The following is a 20,697-nucleotide window of genomic DNA, read 5'->3' as shown; positions in this document are numbered from 1 at the left end:
ATCTTTGTTTCCGGTAACATGCTAAAAACAGGGAAGGTAGGTCGGAATTTATTTAATTTTTTTTTTAGATTTTTCTTTCAGAAGGGAGACTTTTCAGATTTTAGTTTTGTGTCTAAATATGAAAACAGACCTGGGGGTTATGCCTTTAGAGCATCAGTAAGTTTATTTCTAACATCACTGAGCATGTTTAAAGCATTAAAAATGCAGTTTTGCAGCTTTTTGTCAAAAAGTTGAAAAAAAATTCCAAGGCCATAAAAACATTTAGGTCGCCCCAGACATTTTAGGGTAAGTCGGGATACCGGAAACGAACATTTTTACGCCTAAACTGACGATGGCTCGATTCTACAAGGAGATTAGTAAAATATTCCATTAATCCAGGGTTTCGAATAATCCAAATATGTACAATAATATAAAGAAAACGGCCGGTGACAACAGACGACGGGTTCTCAAGCAATCAATGCTCGGGCGAGCGGTGTTTCATTGTATTGTCGTTATTTCAATAACACGAGTGAGCGATGTTTCACTGTATTGTCGTTATTTCATAACATGAGCGAGCGATGTTTACTTGTATTGTCGTTATTTGAATAACATAAGTGAGCGATGTTTCACTGTATTGTTCGTTATTTTAATGACATAGCGAATGATGTTTCACTGTATTGTCGTTATTTTAATAACATGAGGGAGCGATTTTTTATTGTATTGTGTTATTTCAATATATGCGGGAGCGATGTTTCGCTGTATTGTCCTTATTTCAATAACATGAGGGAGCAATGTTTCATTGCATTGTCGTTATTTCAATAACATGAACGAGCGATGTTTCATTGTATTGTCGTTATTTCAATAACATGAGCAAGCGATGTTTCACTGTATTGTCCTTATTTTAATAACATGAGCGATCGATGTTTCACTGTATTGTCGTTATTTCAATAACATGAGCAAGCGATGTTTCACTGTATTGTCCTTATCTTAATAACATGAGCGATCGATGTTTCATTGTATTGTCCTTATTTTAATAACATGAGCGAGCGATGTTTCACTGTATTGATGTTAATTCAATAACATGGGGGGGGGGGGGGGGTTTCACTGTATTGTCGTTATTTGAATAACATGAACGAGCGACGCTTTCCTGTGTTGTCGTTATTTCAATAACATGAGCGATCGATGTTTCACTGTATTGTTGTTATTCCAATAACATGAGGGAGAGATATTTCACTGTATTGTCGTTATTTCAATAACATGAGCGATCGATGTTTCACTGTTTTGTCGTTCTTTCAATTTCATGAGCGATCGATGTTTCACTGTATTGTTTTTAGTTCAATTACATGAGCGATCGATGTTTCACTGTATTGTCGTTATTTGAATAACATGAACGAGCGACGCTTTCCTGTGTTGTCGTTATTTCAATAACATGAGCGATCGATGTTTCACTGTATTGTCGTTATTTCAATAACATGAGGGATAGATATTTCACTGTATTGTCGTTATTTCAATAACATGAGCGATCGATGTTTCACTGTATTGTTGTTATTTCAATAACATGAGGGAGAGATATTTCACTGTATTGTCGTTATTTCAATAACATACACAAATCATCGGTCCGTACTTTGTGTCATATGATCAGTCTTTATACAACACATGTTTGCTGTACTGAAGTCTAAATTTGGAAATTAACTTTCAAATAGCAGACGTAAAGCAGGAAAAGAAAATTTAAATACTTAATTGTCATTTTTTCTTTCGAGCTTGTGGTTTTGACTGATTTTTACTATGGGAAAATATCCTACTGGATATAAAACTGACACTGCTTAAGAAAAAAAAAGTCAACTGATTCTACTACCGTATTAAATCTGGATGAAGAGTTTACGAAAACGATATACGAATAAAGTGGTTCATAGAGCATTTTTCAAACTTTGTTTCTAACTATTCGACATATTTGACCCACTGTAATTTCATCAGCTTGACATACATAATACATTTTTTTCAAAAGCTTAACGTAACAATTGAACAAACTACAGTGTTCCGTTTGGACAATCGTCATATTTTACTGAGTCCTAAACCGCGATGCACGATGGTACGATGACGAAAACGTGATGGCACGATGATGAATTAACGATGAGACGATGGTGAAAACGCGATGGCAAGATGATGAAATCGCGATGGTGCGATGGTACGATGGTGAAATGTCGATGTAATTTAGCGTTTTCATCATCGTACCATCGCGTTTTCACCATCGTATCATCGTACCACCGCGTTTTCACCATCGTACAATCGCGTTATCACCATTGTACCATCGCGTTTTCACCATCGTACAATCGCGTCATCACCATTGTACCATCGCGTCTTTACCATCGTACAATCGCGTCATCACCATTGTACCATCGCGTTTTCACCAACGTACCATCGCCTTCCGGAGGTCATGCGCAATGGTACATATGTTTCAGTAAAATACAGGCTTGATACAATCTCATTTTCACATTGCACTACTTCTACATCCTAACAAGAATAAGCTGAGTTTGAATAATACCATGTGACTATTACACCCAGTTTTTTTATTTACTTTCATGCACACATAAAATACAAAGGGCGTGCCCTTGAAGATTTTACAGTTTTAATGAACTGAGCACTGAACATTTTGTACAACATTTTGCAAAACAGCAGAATCTAAATGGTAAATTTCTTCTCACAAAATACATTGAGAAACATTAACCAATTGTTGACAAAAATACAAAAAAAAACGCGATCGTACGATGGTGAAAACGCGATGGTACGATGGTGAAACCACGGTGGTACGACGATGATAACGCGATTGCACGATGGTGAAAACGCGATGGATCGATGGTGAAAATGCGATGACACGATGGTACGATGATGAAAACGCGATGGCACGATGGTGCGATGGTGAAAACGCGATGGTACGATGATAAAAACGCGATATTACATCGACATTTCACCATCGCACCACTGCGATTTCATCATCGTGCCATCGCGTTTTCATCATCGTACCATCGTTGTTTCATCATCGTGCCATCGCGCCATCGCGTTTTCGTCATCGTACCATGGTGCATCGCGGTTTAGTATTCAATAAAAAGTTACGATTGTCCAAACGGAACACCGTAACAAACAGATAGACATTTATCACAAAAAGCATTTGAGATATTCAACGCGTTCTACCTTCCACACAGTTGTAGATACAACAGGATTACACGCCAGTGAGTATCATTTTATCTGTAATTTCCTAGTAAACCTTAGCTTTGGTTTTGTTTGTTTTGTTAAAAGTGTTAAATGTTAAAATAGTTATAATCGGAAAAGGAAAACTTTTGATGATAACCAGGTAATATTGCAATTAGTGAGATATTTTTATTTTTAGACGCACTATTAACCTAATTGTTTTATGTTAAGGTCAGAACAGTTATAGTAACGGCAGATGTTAGAACATACTTTGCGATGTTTTTGTGTGCCTTCTTTCCGACATTCCAATAGCATTAAGATCGGGAAAAGCTTATGATACGTGTGCGTGTACTGCTTTCTCAAAAAAAAAGATTTAAAACACTCAATAAAAACTAAGTTTCCTCGACATTAAAAAAAAAACAAAAACAAAAAACAATATATTTTGTTCACCTTTTGTTTGGATATATATTTGCCAACTTCATTAAGATAACTGAAATCATTTGATATATTCACATGCACATTTATGTATACATTACAAATGGTATGGTTTGGCCAATCACATAAAAACGTGCTATTTTAGAAGCTTAACCATTGCCCTGCTTTATTTCTATAGTGAACTTGTCAATCTTTCAATTTGGACAGTACCATTAACTGTTGAAAGGGACGCTTACCAAAAATATACTGACTGAATGGCGGACAGTGCAGATCCTGATCAGACTGCACAGACGTGCAGTCAACACTGGTCGCAAAGGCAGAAGCAATCGTGTCTAACACGATAAGGCTTAAAAATAACTTACAAAATGTGTGCAGTATTAAAATAGTAACCATTCAGGCAGATAAATAGATGTTCATAGCTTATATTGTTTGCTGTACTGATCCAAACACATAAATAATATATTATACCTTGTTTCACGTCATGTAATTGTTCAAAAAGTCTCGTGTTATTTTTCTCCACGTGTTGATGTATCACAGATTTGATATGAAAACAAAATGGTCTGTGAGGTTCCAACATAATTATGATTATTTTTGTATATGGATGAATAGACAGATTTGTGCCCTTGCCATCTATTTGATTGATACAGTTAATGCAAAACGCAGGTACTAATAAACTGAACAATTGGGCGTCATTTAATCATTATTACATGCAGAAGGCTGAATGTACAGTAAATTGTATGGCGTACAATCTGGGTCAATAGTAAAATGCTACACTATAATAAAGTATAAGTAGGAAAGGAGCCTGTACATTCAGGTACAAAATATATTTGCAGGTATATCTTTGAATTGTACTTGCAGGTATAAATTAGCTTTTATGCCTGTAGGTATTTCTTGTATTTTGTACTATAAATTTATCTCCTGGTATAAAATTGAACCTACATGTATATTTCGGTACGTATAGGCTGGTCTGGATCCAGAATGTTCGCAAATGCACTATGTTAGTTTTCTCATGGTGCGGCTCAAATTTAAGTAAGGCTTAATTTCTGTCTGCAGGTATAAACTTCCAAAAGAACCTGCAGATATAAGTAGATATATTTCTCTATCTTTACCTGCAGGTACATTTCCTATTTGTAGCTCTGAATAATCAATTTAATACAAACCCCAACCATTAATCTTTAATTCACCTTTTATACATTTGAATTAAAAACTTGATTGTAGCATAGTTTCTGCTTTATCGTTGCAAACACAGGGGGAAAAACACAAAGTTTCTGAATATTTACGCTTGGCTGTGCTGTCTTGTAAATGCTGACAGGTACTGTAATATTATCATGCTGGGTTTATAAGTTTACCTTTAGACTAGCTCCTAGACCACGATATATTCTTCAGCTATATTCTATTTAATATTTTATTTCTTCTGAATAGAGCAAGTCTATATCGACTTTTGGCTATCATCGCGACATGCCTTTTTAATCACAAATATCACGGGATAAATCAAATATAGAATATGCGGGTAGAACTGACATTGTATATAATAGGTTAACCTTTAGCCTGCTGGCGGCAAGTGATATTGCCTTTGCGACCAGTTCAGACCAAGATCCGCCTGCACATCCGTGCAGTCTGATTATGGTCTGCACTGTTCGCTATTCAGTCAGTAAATTTTCACTAAACACCCCTTTGAATAATAAATGGTATTGCCCAAATTGAATGATGGACTAGTCCATTATAAAAATTTAGCAGGGTAAAGGTTAAGAAAGAAGAAATTTCGATTGAAAGTATATCATATTAATGCTATGCTTTTCTACAGTACTGTAGAAATTTGGTAAGGTAGTTTTGCACGGTCTGGGCTGATTTGAAAAGAGTGTACCTCACGAAAGTTTTCATAATTGGAATTTAACCTATAGGAGAATCAAAATTTTGATCGCATTTTCGCACTGACCTCCAGATTTTGGCTAAAATGATCTTTCTTTCAAACTGAAGTTTGGTCTTATTATGAACATTAGAATTACATGAGTTTTGTTTCTTAACTATTTTAAGAAATACCAAATAAAGAAAAAAGGATGATCGCGTCGGGATTCGAACCCGGACCGCCGCGGCAATAATTTTCCCGCTGTCGTTACAATTACCGCTGTGGAGGATTTAGTTGGATGAAATAAAACAATTACATAAATTTGATAATACACTAGTGTTATTATATAAATATTGCATTCCTGAGAGGATGATATAAACAATGTTCACCGCAAGATATATAATATAGATTTGATAGATTTAGTCTAGACGCTTACGTATCGCTGACCCCTATATTTATGCGCATATTTCAACATTGCGTCAATGCTGAAATCGACAGCAGTAACAGTCAGTCGAAAAACGATGATAACTGTTTTATTTCTAAACGAAACATATAAGTGTGATCACTCATTTTCTTAGTTAGATCATTTCAAAATTGATGGTGATAGTTAGAGAAAAAGTTGTTTTCGAAATTTTTGGCACATTCATATCATTAAAAAAAAAAAGAAAAATCGACCGGGTTCAAACATGCATGATTACAAGAAAAAGTAATTAAATCCTAAAGTATATATAAGAAAATTTATCGTCTCAGTCTTTTAATCAATGCGAAAGTATCAATCTCTTAACTGGAGATATGAGAAAAGTAATATCACATGCGCAGAAATTGAAAATAATATGTTTGCAAATGAGATATAGAATCACTGGGGAATATGATTATATTATACAAGTTAAACTAATGGGAAATTTGCACTGAACATTTATGTGAGGTATAATAAAAAGCTTTATCACATGTTTGACGTCGCGAGAGTGTAATAAAGCCATTACTTAAAGATGATAATACACTCAGTGTAATAAAGCTGTGACGTCGACGTCGTTTATAGGAAAGGAGACGTTGGTCAAATAGACTGTTTATATCGTAGCTTTTCCTAATTTAAGAAAGTAGAATTTTTGTTGTTTCGACAGGAAAAGCTAACATGTGATAAAAAGAATATTATAATTGTGACTTTCCACATTGAATTTATTAAACTCGTTGAATAAAATTTATAAAATGCTCGGCAAATGTTCAGCTCGTTCAATAAATGCAATATGAAAAGACACTCATGTAATGTCATCTATTTGATGTTGACGGAGACGTTGGTCGAATTTACTTGTTCTGTAATAAGTAAAGAAAGAAGAAATTTTGATGTTTCAACTCGAAAAGACAGGTGATAAAAAGAATATTACATTTGTGTCTTCCAAGATTGAATTTATTCGAATCGTTGAATGAAGTTGATAAAATTATTAGAAAAGCCTCTCTTCTTTTTTTTTCATTTTATTCAACTCGTTTAATAAATTCAATATGAAAAGACACTCATGTAATATCCTCATCCTAATAAACGCTTTTCGATTTATATCATAAAAAGTACTTGTAGTAAAAACAATTGATTTTCATGTGTTTCCATAACATATAGTTTGTCAGTAATTAAGTTTCAAAGCATTTTTAAGAAATGTTGCATTTTAATTTCCAGATATCTGAACAAATCTTTTTTGTTGTCGAACAATCTGGAGGCCAGTGCCTTTAAACTTCCCGCAATACCTGAATTGTGATATTTCGGACTGACTCATTTCAAGCAGATTTTTTACATTAGAAACATTTAATGTGTCAACATATAAAACATACAATCTGCGCTCGTGTTATAGCGAGTCGCACAATACGGATTATTTATTTGGCCAATGCTTGCAGTCTTGTGGCTCAATACTGTAGGATAAACAGAAGTAATTAATTTATGCTGAACATTATCTGTTTTGCTATCGCTGAGACTACAGTATTGTATTTCTATACATATAGTTACACCCAAACATATTTTCTCAAGTAGTTAGATCTTAAGCTCTGAGGAAATATATATTGTCTGTAATTTAATTGAAAATAAACTGGAGTCTAAAAATGTTGTTTATTGATTGATTACCAAAATAGGTTTGTAAACATAGACGGATCCAAACGGAAAGGAAAAAAGCTTTTTATAGAAATATTTCGATGGCAGAATACAATATATATCGTAGCCCTGACCAACCTATAAACCGGGCAAGTCTATTTTATAAGTACAACAACACTGTTGACCCAGTTAAACTTTGATAATGTGGCAGTTGTGTCCAATAAGTATAGGGGTGTTCAAAGATAGTCCGTCACATATCTATTGTAAAGCAATCGTTGGATTTACCTGTATTGGAAAATAAACAGTGTTGGTTGTATTGGGGTCAGCTGCCACGTTATCAAAGTTTATTAGTACTATAACAGTCGCACAATAGAGATTATTTATTTACTATAATGTTCTTCAAAATATAACTTTGGTTTAGAGATTATTTTGATCATGTGTGAATGCCCACAGTGTATAAGTGATTGAAGTAAGAATAGAAAAAGTGTATAGTGTATGAATAACAAGGTGTACAAATTAGTATCCTTATCATACTATTCGGGGATTATAACTGAAAAAAATCGTACGTTATGCTAGGCAGTGTCTAATGTCTTTAGATATGAAACAGTGTTACGCTTGGTTTGCACACTCGTCACGTAAATGTGTACGCATTCATAAATTATTCCGCTAGCTCGTTTGCGTTAATTTTAAATACATACGTATTAAAACTCGGTAAGTTGATATCGCGCCGACCTAATAATTAATTTAGCGTCACATTTCAGCTACTAGACTAATAATATATGTTTCTACATCTTTTTCTTAATTTTTTTGATGTTTATTTTAATTTTGTATAGTCAAAAGCCAATCTATTAGACAAATGTTAGAGTGACGATGTTAAAATTATCATATTATACAAATAGACATAGGATATAGACTGTCGCGGTGCACTATATGGAGCGATAAAAATGTAAAACAGTTTTACCAAAGTCTAGGAGTTAGTGTAGTCTGGATACCGACTAGATAATCTTTCTTTTTCTAAAAAATAATTCTGTAAAAAATTCTGACTTCATCAGTCTTGGCTGATTATGTTTTGAGAAGACAAGGGACATAATTATACAAAATTTGAATAGCCTCCGGAGTTATCTCCTTTGAACAAAACATAGGGTCAGAACACAGACTAGAGTTAGTCTAACGTCACACATGCGCCAAGAAATTATGCTTTTATATTTCATCCAAGACATGTTAGAATAGAAATAAAATACATCGCAGAAACCATGTTTTGATTTTCATATTTGCACATTCCGAATCAGTTATAAATACGTCATGTAGAATCATACAGGTGGGCTTTGACCTCCTCAGATTATTCCACAGGCGTATAACCTCGTGTTTAAATGTATTAAAACAAGGAAGAATATCCAACCAGGAAAGCCACGTTCCAAAACCGGAGCCTTTCCAAAGGCACACACGAACACACACACAAAATAAACACACAAGGACAAAACAAACAAATACAGGAACACAGTGGGGCACTAAACATTGTTCTGCTTTATATTATTTTCTAATTACTGACATACCGATGTCGCTATCTATCAGCTCAGAACCATAATAATAATAATATGATATGATATGATATGATATTTAAAGAAAATAAAGCATTAAGAAATATCCAGATAAACAGGAATGCTTGCAAATGAAGAGAGCATACATATACGCCAAGAAAATAAGTTTTTGTCACTTTTAGTTATTACCACAACCGTCCTCCATTTTGTAAATGTTTAACTTTTACATATTTTCATACTTCATATTTCAGTCAATTGATCGCCTATAGTATGCAGCTTTAACTTGTCATGTATACATTGTTAAGTGTACATATTGCCCATATACTTATATAACTGGTACAGGCATATGATTATTTGTCAGTGAATATCGTTTTACTTTTTACAGACCATGGCAGATAGAGCTGGAAACAAGTACTCTGTATTCGTGGATAAGGTCAAACAATGGAAATCTTACTACGATAAAGAAGGCATACCAGGACTAGTAAAACACTTTCAGACAAATTTAAACGAATGGAAGGATGTCCACATCAAAGTTGCCGTAACAGGGAGATCAGGAGCCGGAAAGTCATCCTTTATCAATGCTATAAGGGACGTTGATGCAGATGATGATCAGGAGGAGGATGATGATCGTAAACCTGCGGGAGTAGGTGTTACAGAATGCACTACTGAGGTTCAAGATTACATTTACCCTGGTAATAACCAGTTCCGGTTATACGATCTGCCAGGAGTGGGCACTCAGAAATTTCCGCAAGCAACCTATCTTAAGGACGTTGACTTCGAAAAGTACGATTTGCTTATAATCATCACCGATACAAGGTTTATGAATGAAGATCTCTGGCTGGCTCAGCAGGCGGTCGAATGTCATAAACCGTTTTATTTTGTACGCTCTAAGATAGAAAACGATATTCGAAATGACAAGCAAGCCCATCGGAAAACACATAACGAAGCTGCCCTGTTGAAAAAAATAAGAGAAGACATGGCGTCGAACTTAAAAAGTTTTGACGTGAAGGATATTTTTCTTATCGACAACTACGACACACAGTCATATGACTTTGGACTTTTAACGACAAAATTAATTCAAGAGGCTAATGAGATGAAACGAGAAGCTATAGTTTTTTCCTTGGCATGTCTCTCAAGGGTGGTTATTGAAGAGAAGAAGAAACATCTTGAACGAAGAATCCCAATGGTATCTACCTTTGCTGGAATTGTCGCCAGTATGGCAAATACTTCGTTTAAGAATCCCTCAGAATCTAGTGTTGTATCAAGAGAAATAAAATTTTACGGCGAACAGTTCAGAGTCGATACAGCATCCTTAAACGTTGGAGTTGAAGTGTGTGATCTTTCTGAAGATGATAAAGAAGCGGTTGACGCCAAGATGTACTCTCATGATAAAACTATGTATGAGAACTTGAAGCAGTCACTGTTTCATATGACAAATTACATACCTGTAGTTGGCAACATTGCTCTTGGCATAAAATGTGCATATTACTTACAGGAATGTCTTGATGAAACTGCTGAACGAGCTGTAGAAATACATGCGTTAATGACAGAAAGTTTCGCAAAGAAATGCATGACGTAATTCATGGCTTTATGGCTGTTCCAGACAATGTAGTTCGCAGGGAACATTACCAAAGGTACAAAATATGCAAAATATTTACTTTGAAAATTATTTGATGAAACTGCTAAGCGAGCAGTAGAATTACATGACCTCATGACTAAACCTCTGCCAAAGATCTACATGTACACATCTTTACTCGAAATTCATGGCTAATGACTATTTCAAACAATAAAACCAGCTGGTAGCATTATCATAAATGTTAAAATGTGCAAAAACATAGAGAAATGCCTCGATGAAACTGCTGAATTCGCGGCCTAAGGAATGAAAGTCTCGCAATGAAATACACTTCGTAACACGAAATACATGCAATACGAAAACGAAAAAACAAAACAAAAACAAAGTGATGTACCTATAGAATGACGTTAGATCCTACTTGACAATGCGCATCTTATATATCTGGATGAAGTATCTTGATTATATTATGTACATGCAGTTTAGCTCATTTTGGGTACAACCAATTTTGAATTAACTGTTTCCAGTCATATGCCGATGTGACTTTATCCGAGTGAGAATTTTTGAATAATTCAATAGTCTGTGCATCTTGCGGTACGCTATAGACTTCTTTGTGATTTCAAACTTGTTTTAAGGTTCGAATCATGTGTCATTAGTAATTAAATGGTTTTGAAGATAGTTACTCGGCATAAAGAAACATTATACGTCATATTTTTGAAAACGTGTGGAAAGGTGAGCCGAGAGAGTTCCAGAGACAGTGTATTTGTGTCATTTTCTTGTGGGGACAACGGAGTGGGATTTTTCTACCTGTTCACCGGTTTTCAAACCCGGAAGCAAGTTCAGTAAAGACTATTTGACAGAGGGTTATTGAGTTTGGAATGACAAAGGCAGGTTGTACTTTATAGAAAACTGCCAGTGTAAGATTGTTTTGGACATTTTTCACAAGAAAAGAGAACTTTTTGATGATTTTTCAGACTTTGTATTGTCAAAGTGAGTGAAACTGTGTTTGAACAATGGGCTCAAAAGGTAAATCAATATCGGATGTTATTGATGTTAGTGAAGATGCCCAAGAATATGTAAACTCAATAATGAGCAGTCAGATTATTACCCGTGTAGACAATCCTACAAACACTTCTCGCAAACGGCATCATTCTGAAGCTGGTATCCTGTCTACTTCAAAGAAGGCGCGTAATTTGACGGTGGATGAAGTTGATCAATCTGATCGTATATCTAAAAGACAATTGGCTAAAGCTAAAAGAAATCTGTATAATAAGGACACTGATACTCCTGTAAAACCACCTAGTGTTGTTGTTACAGATGCCGATGTCCATGTTAGTACAGATCCTACCATTCAACAATTAATAAGTAAACTTTCTTCAGACATGCACATGTACTTTAATTGTTTGACAGAAAGGATGGATAAACTCGAATCAGGACTTGAAGCCAAAATTTCCAACAAAGTTTCGCAAATATTGGACAAGAGAATTAATAATGAAGTTAAAAAGATTCACAAGGAAGTTGATGATTTTAAATGTTCATTGAAAGAAGACATTGCGGAGGAATTTGAGGAAATCAACGCTAGACTGGACAGTCTCTCAAATTCAGATGTCGGCATGAGCGGGGAGAACAGTATTGGTTTAAACGTTGTGATACGGGACCTACCGGAACATTCATCGGAGGATGTGAAATCTAAAGTTGATTCTCTCATTAAAGATGGTATTAAAGTAAATGTTACTTGTGAAAATGCTGAAAGAAAAGAGTCTAAAATAGAAGGCAAACCAGGTGTTGTGATTGCAAAATTCAAAAGTTACAGTGATAAGATGAAAGTTATGTCTAAAAAGAGGGATCTAGTGAAAAATAAGAAATACGAAAATATTTATATTAATCATGACCAGACAAAAGCTGAGAGGCAAATGGCACAAAATTTTAGAACTATTCTAGGCGTAATGAAAAATAGTGGTGTTAAAATGATCGGTTCTCGTGTAGTGCGGTCCTCATCAGATCATGATAGATCTAGGTATAGCTCCTATGACAGGTCTAATTCTCAGGAGGATGCGGGAAACCGGGGAAGAGATTTCTACCATCGCAGGAACCGTGATAGTGACAGAGGCTTCAGTAGTGGAAGCCGTGATAATGATTTCCATAGCCGTGGAGATCAAAGAAATAGAACTGACTCTGTTAATTTTTCAGGTAGTCGTGGTGATCAGACAAATAGAACTGACTCCTTTAATTTTTCAGGTAGAGGTAGTAGACATGGCAACAGTCAACAGAATGGTAGCTACAGAAAACGTTATGAAAAGCAATGGAACAATTCACAACGCCGTTAGATTTCAATCGGGTTTTGGAACGTTAGGGGATGGGCAATGAATAAAGACAGTGATAGTTTTAATTTACGTGCTTTTAGTGTTTTTATGAAAAGTGTTGATATTTTAGGTCTAGCTGAGACTCACCTTTTAAAAGATAATGTTATAAATATAGAAGGTTACACTTGGTTTGGTTTTAATCGTGCTGATATACATAAAAACGCTAGAACAGGTTCGGGAGGTGTTGGTTTTTTAATAAAAAATGAACTCTGTGAATTATTTGATGTGTGTATTTTTGAGAAAGCTTATGAAGGTATTCTTTGGCTAAAATTAACTCATAAAACTGATAAATTTACTATCTTACCCTGTGTTTGTTACCTCCCCCCAGAAAACTCTTCAAGATATTTTGATGTGCATTCCTTTTTTGATCAGTTACTAACTGACGTTTACCGTTTTCAGAAAGAAGGCCTGATCTATATCTGTGGAGATTTCAATAGCAGAGTAGGTGATTTGGAAGATTTTATACCAGGTGTTGATTTTATCACTGAGCGTCAAGTTATTGATTTTAAACGAAATTCATACGGTGATATTTTTATAGAGTTTCTAATTAACACAAATTTATGTATTTTAAATGGGGGGAACAATATCAGAAATGATTATACTTCAGTATCGACAAATGGCTCAGCAGTTGTTGATTACATTTTAGTAAGTCAAGATAATCTACACCAATTTCAAGACTTTGAAGTTTGTAGAACAACAGAAATAATAAATGATTTAGGTATAAATGTTGTAGCTGCGGCTAGTATACCAGACCATTCTATGTTACTTTGTAATCTGAATATATTATCTGATAACAATTCTGAAGTGTATTTGTATTCTGATGATGCTGATTCATACAAACAATGTTCCTTTGATAAATTTGATGTTAGCAATGTACCATCAGGTTTTTTGAATGATTCAGTTATGTTAAATAATGTCACTGATTTGATAAATACATTGGAATCTAATGTTTCTAATCAAGAAAATGTTGACAGAGTGTATCAGAATTGGTGTGAACTGATTAGAATGGATATGTATGATAAGATTCCTTTTAAAACCGTTGCTTTCGGTGTCAAAAATAAGAAACGTAGACCCGGTAAGCCCTGGTGGTCTCAAAAATTGACTGATTTATGGTCGGATGTTTGTGTAAAGAAAAAAATATGGCTTAGCTGTAAAAGTATTGCTAGTAAAAAGAAATACAAATCTGATTATGTACAAGCTCACAAAATTTTTGATAGAGAAGTGCAGAAATCTAAGCGTTTTTACTGGTATAATATGCAAAACGAACTTCTGTTAGAATGTAATGTTGATAGTAACAAATTTTGGAAGTCCATTGGTAAGATTGGTGTTTGTTATACTAAGTCTAAAAAGATTCCATTGGAAGTTGTTCTCGAAGATGGTTCTATTTCTACTAATGTACAAGATGTTTTATGTAAGTGGGAAAATGATTTTAAATTATTGTATAACAATCCTGATACTGATGATGCTGTCCAATTTGACAACGAGCACAGCCATAATAATGCATATGTTAATGCTTTCAATGATAATATTTCTATCCTTGAAGTTAAAAAGGCGGTAGATGAAGCAAAACGTGGTAAAGCAGTTGGTATAGATGGTATCCCAAGTGAAGTTTTGAAAAATGATACTGCTATTTTATTTCTACATGCACTTTTTAATACTTGTTTTAGTAATGGCACTGTACCAACGGTTTGGGGTAAAAGTATTGTAAACCCAATTCCAAAATCTTCAGCTTCTGATCCTAGGGATCCTATGTCTTATAGAGGAATAGCACTTGCGTCAGCAATGTATAAGTTATATTGTTATGTTTTAAATGAAAGGTTGAATAAGTGGGTAGAACGCAATGGAATTTTGGTGGATGAACAGAATGGATTTAGGAAAAAGCGTAGTACAATAGACCAAGCTTCATCTTTATATAATGTAATAGATACCAGGAAAAAATTAAAACAATCAACTTTTGCAGCTTTTATAGATTTCCGAAAGGCCTACGACTTTATAAATAGAAGTAAATTATGGAATAGATTATGTAATACTGGTATAAATGGAAAAATGTTAAGTGCTATAAAATCTCTATACTCTACAGTTTCTGCTTCAATCAGGGTAAATTGTTTTTCTACCGAATGGTTTGATGTTAAATCAGGCTTAAGACAAGGGTGTATTTTATCGCCTTTACTATTTAATTTGTACATTAATGATCTTGCTGTTTTTCTTAAATCTTTAGACATAGGTGTAAAGATTGGTGATGAACTTTTATGCATTTTACTATATGCAGATGACATTGTATTACTAGCAGAAAATGCTGCTGATCTGCAAAAGCTGTTGAATGCGTTACGTGACTGGTGCAATTTAAATGATATGAACATTAATGTCTCTAAAAGTAAGATCATACATTTTAGACCACCTAGTTGTTCAAGAACTAATCAGGTTTTTACATGTGGTAATGATACACTTGAAATAGTTGATAGATATACGTACCTTGGATTATTAATGCATGAACATCTGGACTTAAACGTTATGGTTAAAGCTGTAGCACAAAGTGCAAGCCGTGCTCTTGGACTTGTCATAGCCAAATGTAAAGTGATGGGTGGGGTTCCATATGACGTATTCACAAAGCTCTACGATACTGTAGTGTGGCCAGTTATTAGTTATGGTTCGGCCATTTGGGGGTACAGGTCATTTTCTTGTATTGATGCTGTTCACAATAGAGCCATGCGGTTCTATTTGGGAGTAGGGAGGTATACTCCTAATTTGGCTCTTGCGGGGGAGATGGCCTGGACTCCTACAATGGTCCGTCAATGGAAAACTGTCGCGGGCTTTGTGTGTCGTCTGTGTAACACCGCAATGACAAGAGTTAATAAACGGATTGCAGTCTGGGCTAGTTCTAAAGTTCGGTGCAAAAATTGGTTTTACTATGTGAAAAAGAAATTCCAAGAGTGTAATATTACTTTCAATATAATGAGTTATGTGTGTAAGTCAAATGTTGTTGGTAACATTGAGAAATGTATTATGGAAAAATATGTTCAAGATTGGTTTAATGGTATTAATAGAATAACTAGTAATAGTGGTAAAGGCAACAATAAATTAAGGACATACTGTACATTTAAATCTGAATTTATTGTTGAAGATTATTGTAAAATTATTCTGCCAAGAAAACATATGTCTGCCTTATGTAAATTTCGATGTGGTGTAGCACCAATACGTATAGAGAGTGGTAGATATGAAAATTTACAAGTTGAAAATAGAATTTGCCCGTTCTGTCCTAATATTGTGGAAGATGAAAAACATGTTATTTTGAAATGTTCCTTGTATAATGATTTAAGGGAGTCTCTTTTCAGTTATGTTGTTAAAAACAATGAAAATTTCAAGAATTTGCCAGAACAAGAACAACTGAAATATCTGTTTACAAACCCATTGTTAGTAAGATCTGTTGCCAAAACTTGTTGTAAAATTCTAGACCGTCGTAAATTGTACTTATGTAAATAATTTTACATAGAATTTCAGTCTTTTTTCTACTAAATTTGATTAGTTTTAATCTCTTTCTGAATGAGGGTAAATTGTTATTTAGGAAGTTGGTATTAACCATGTTGCTCTAGATCTGATCTGAAGTATTATCCACTATCTTAAATACTTTGTTTAGTATTCTTTTTACTTTAACTTTTTTAGTACATCCTTTTAAACATGAACCAGTGAACCAGGCAGGATTAGTGCCAACTTCACAAATCTATCTTTTGTCTATTAGTATGGTTTTTAGTACCAACTATGTCTATTAGTATGGTTTTTAGTACCAACTATGTCTATTAGTATGGTTTTTAGTACCAACTGTTATAATAAATACGTATCATTGGTAGAGTACGGTTTATATAAATGGTGTTTTAATATTTTATGGAATGTGACTGTCACGTTTTTATTAAATATGGATTTGACTTCCACACTTAGTGTAGTAGTACACTCTGAGGTAATTTTATCTCATCAGATTCACACACACACACACACACACACACACACACACACACACACACACACACACATACACACTTGTCTGTATACTTTTTAAGTAATGGATATACACTCACTAACACACGCAAGCACGCATAAACAATCACACACACACACACAAAAAAAAAGACACACACACACACACACACACACACACACACTTGTCTGTATACTTTTTAAGTAATGGATATACACTCACCAACACACGCAAGCACGCACAAACAATCACACAAAAAAAAGCACACACAAGCACACATGCATTTACACACACGAGCACACTCATGCTTATACATATAAATACATTGTGTGTACTGTTTTAAGTCATCTGGTGGATTTTAATGTTTGTAGTATTGTTTTTTACCGTTTTATATGTCTCTTATAATTCTAAAATTGAATGGCCATTTACATATGTTTTAATGTTGTGTTGTATATTTGTATATACTTATTGTTTGTAAATGGAAGAGACTGAAATAAATAAAATAAAAATAATAATAATACACTGACAAAGTTCGGACACAGAAAACTCGTGCTACCATATTATAATTTTCAACTGTGTGGAATTAATTCAGTACTGTAAAGGAGAAAGTAATTAAAATACGGAATTCACTTTGCAAGAGTGCGTATATAATAAAGAACATGAAAACTTGTGAATAAAAAGAATTAATAAAATTATACAAAATTCTCTACTCAAAATTAATATAAAAGTGGACTTATGCATACTCTGCCTCAGACTTTCGTATTAGGGACATGCGTGGCTATTTCTATTGGTATATTGTTTGTGACATGACAATTTCAAATAGGTGGAATTTATTCAATACAGCAAAACGCCAGTAGTCTAGAAGATTCATATTTCAAAATATATAGCCAACAAGCGGTATGAAAATAGAACTGTCAAAATTATATAATATTCTCGATATTGTAGTGAACTGCCTTGGAGTTTCTTTTCAGGGAAATATATGTTTTGTAACATGATAGTTTTCAACTAGGTTAAATTAACCAGAATGCTAATACTAGTAATATAGGAAAAAAAATTCAAGAAATTTAAATGACAAGGAAGCATTGAAAAAATATAATTATTTAAATGATATAATATCTTCTACATAATATCAAAGTAGAATACACAGTCTTAGAATTTCATTTTATTGATATATGCACTGTATGTATTCCTATTAGGTGTGTAGCTTGTTGCATGATTACGTGTTTGTATTTGTTTTATAGAAGTTAATAACCTACGAATATATCATGTATCATATTTCCAAGAAAAACATAACGATTGAAACGTTACATGAGAAAACCTGTATTAGTGACATGATAATGATAATTATTGTATAATATAAGTAGTTTGAAATACTGGAAAATCATTGCTTTTCTTATGTTCATACAGAAATTTGAAACAGGCATGTTGTAATAGAGCTCTCTAAGGCAAATCGAATTCTACCATATTTTACAAAAAAATATAACTTGTTGATGTTGTCACGGCAACGAAAATTCCACAACAACCATGTATCAGGAAAACATAGAGGTGTATAGATAAAAAGCCTGTGATGAAATAAAAAATGTACGGTTAAATCATTTTTCATTAAAATCATTTTAACTGTTTTTAGATATTCAAATGCGCGATGCTTAGTAAGTGACACGCAGAATTTGTTGCATAAATGACTTGAAAAATACACGTCATGCACGACGACTTCATATTTGTATTTTTCATGACGTTCTTAATTTAAATGCCTTTGATGACTTAATTAAAAGCATTGTAACTTTTGAAACAGTGAAGATAGCTAACTTGAAAGAAAAAGAATGTTTTTCATGAATATTTAGTAATCTCAATTTCGACTTTTTTGTCACTTTACAGGTTTTCTCATGGAATGGCCCGTATATAAACAAGATGACGACCGAGTGAACGAATGATATGACGTGAACAGACTTGTTCCGTTACGTTTATTGCTCGGACAAATTGTTGTAAATAAAGTGTTAAAAACTATATACAATTAAAGTTTATAAAGAAGCAGCTGTGACTTCTTTTAAAAGCCCATTTAGCTGTATTACAAAGGGTCGCCATTGTCGATATATGTAAATATTTTTGGGGAGTGACCCTATGTGTTTGCTTATGCAAGACAACGATGTTTTCAAACTCGATATACTGCAAGGATATAAATACCAAACACTAACGAGGCTTTGATCCACACTGTCCCGGGAGTTGAAAAATAAAACCATCTAATATGTTTGATAGATTTTCCGGCCAATCGCTAATATGTTAGAATCTAGGTAGTTTTTCCGGCCAATCACTCATATGTTAGAATCTAGGTAGTTTTTCCGACCAATCACTAATATGTTAGAATCTAGGTAGTTTTTCCGGCCAATCACTAATATGTTGTCATCTAGCTAGTTTACTCCCTGTCATTCGTTGATATGTTAGAATATAGGAAGTTTTTATCAGACTATCGTTTAAATAATTGCAGTATGTTCAAAACCATTGTAAGTTATTTTATAAATTTTCTTGCAATTTCTCAAAGTTCAAACTGTAAAATTGATTGGTATAACTTACTTAAAATATAGCCCTTAAGTGTATAACAAAATATGTAGCAGGTATATGATAGGTTGGCATAATTCTCATACATTGAACATACACGCGCGTTTAATGTACACTATTAAACTCCCTAACATTTATTCAGTATATCATACACTCAATGCGTGTGTACATCCAGTGGGGGAGAACTGATGTTTTTGCATATAATACCAGACACCGCACGTTACACTTTTCATCACCGAACCAGCTAATATTTCACTTGATTTAATTTTATGCTTCAAAAAGATTTTCTTTTGGATTTTATTGATATATTATTAAATGATATTTCGGCATAAATGGTCAGTCGTTTCGTTTCCGTAGCAGTAGTTTTTCGTATCCAACATATCTACCATACTATCACCTGTATCATATATCTAAATCTTATAGTTTATATATAAGGCACTAAAATCCAGATCGTACGATAACGAAATAAACAATGACTAATTGTTTAGATATCAGAAAGTTACTGGTATTTTTCTTAAGAATGCTTTGAAACTAAGTTACCGACAGATTACATGTATATGTTACGGAAACTCTTAAAACATAATTGTTTTTACTAATTTTTCCTTTCGAGTTTGAAAAGCGTTTGTAACGGGGAACCAGTGGTAAACTACCATAACCACTTAACGAGAATCATGAACGTAGTCCCCCGCGGAGTAATGGTCAAGAACGCAAGAGAGCTTTTAGGGGATAAGCTTGAGACTTCTACAAACTATATTTACTCAAGGGAGGCAACTTGATTATAGAGTGAACACCGATTCTCAGTCTTAATCGTTTATACTATATTTCAGTGCAATAGAAAAGTTATATATCGTACATCCCATACAGTCGTGCATCTACCAGTATTTAAATTATTTTCTTTGATTTTCTTATACTTATAAACGTATGTTGAATAATTTGACATTATGCAACAGAGACTTTTCCCTTTCCACGAGTACCTTTCATCGACATATTCTACATTGTAAAACTGTGGACTTCATTTTTTTAAAACGGCCCATGTGAAATTGTCACCACAGAATATGTCACAGTATTCCGAGAACATTACCTGATTCGATCCTTACGCAGTTTTCTTTTCAAATCACTGATCAATGACCTAGGGGTGTATGGGAATTAAAAGTCTGAGAATGTTACAGTTGAAAATATGACTGTT

The 20,697-nt window shown here is 33.9% G+C and overlaps 1 protein-coding gene across 4 annotated transcripts; it reads left to right on the top strand.

The window, feature by feature from the left end:
- Window positions 1-3,151: 3,151 nt before the first annotated feature.
- Window positions 3,152-18,986, top strand: LOC123532192 (interferon-inducible GTPase 1-like). 4 transcript variants are annotated; one of them, XM_053517750.1, is made up of 2 exons: window positions 3,152-3,206; window positions 9,441-18,986. In XM_053517750.1, the coding sequence occupies exon 2, from the start codon at window positions 12,989-12,991 to the stop codon at window positions 16,466-16,468; it is 3,480 nt and encodes a 1,159-aa protein (XP_053373725.1). In that variant the 5' UTR covers window positions 3,152-3,206; window positions 9,441-12,988; the 3' UTR covers window positions 16,469-18,986. The 4 variants fall into 4 exon arrangements, with proteins under 4 accessions (XP_053373725.1, XP_053373726.1, XP_045169496.2 ...); XM_053517751.1 differs by having other exon boundaries at window positions 9,441-14,110; XM_045313561.2 differs by having other exon boundaries at window positions 3,192-3,328.
- Window positions 18,987-20,697: the final 1,711 nt, after the last annotated feature.

The sequence above is a fragment of the Mercenaria mercenaria genome, chromosome 11 (genome assembly GCF_021730395.1).
Source record: "Mercenaria mercenaria strain notata chromosome 11, MADL_Memer_1, whole genome shotgun sequence".
In the NCBI taxonomy this organism is placed as follows: Eukaryota; Metazoa; Mollusca; class Bivalvia; order Venerida; family Veneridae; genus Mercenaria; species Mercenaria mercenaria.
The sequence above is the reverse complement of the archived record's forward strand: the minus strand, read 5'-3'. Positions and strand labels throughout refer to the sequence as shown.

Bases quoted from the DNA above. Each gene is read 5' to 3' on its own strand.
- LOC123532192 (XM_053517750.1), top strand. From the start codon at position 12,989: ATGAATAAAGACAGTGATAGTTTTAATTTACGTGCTTTTAGTGTTTTT.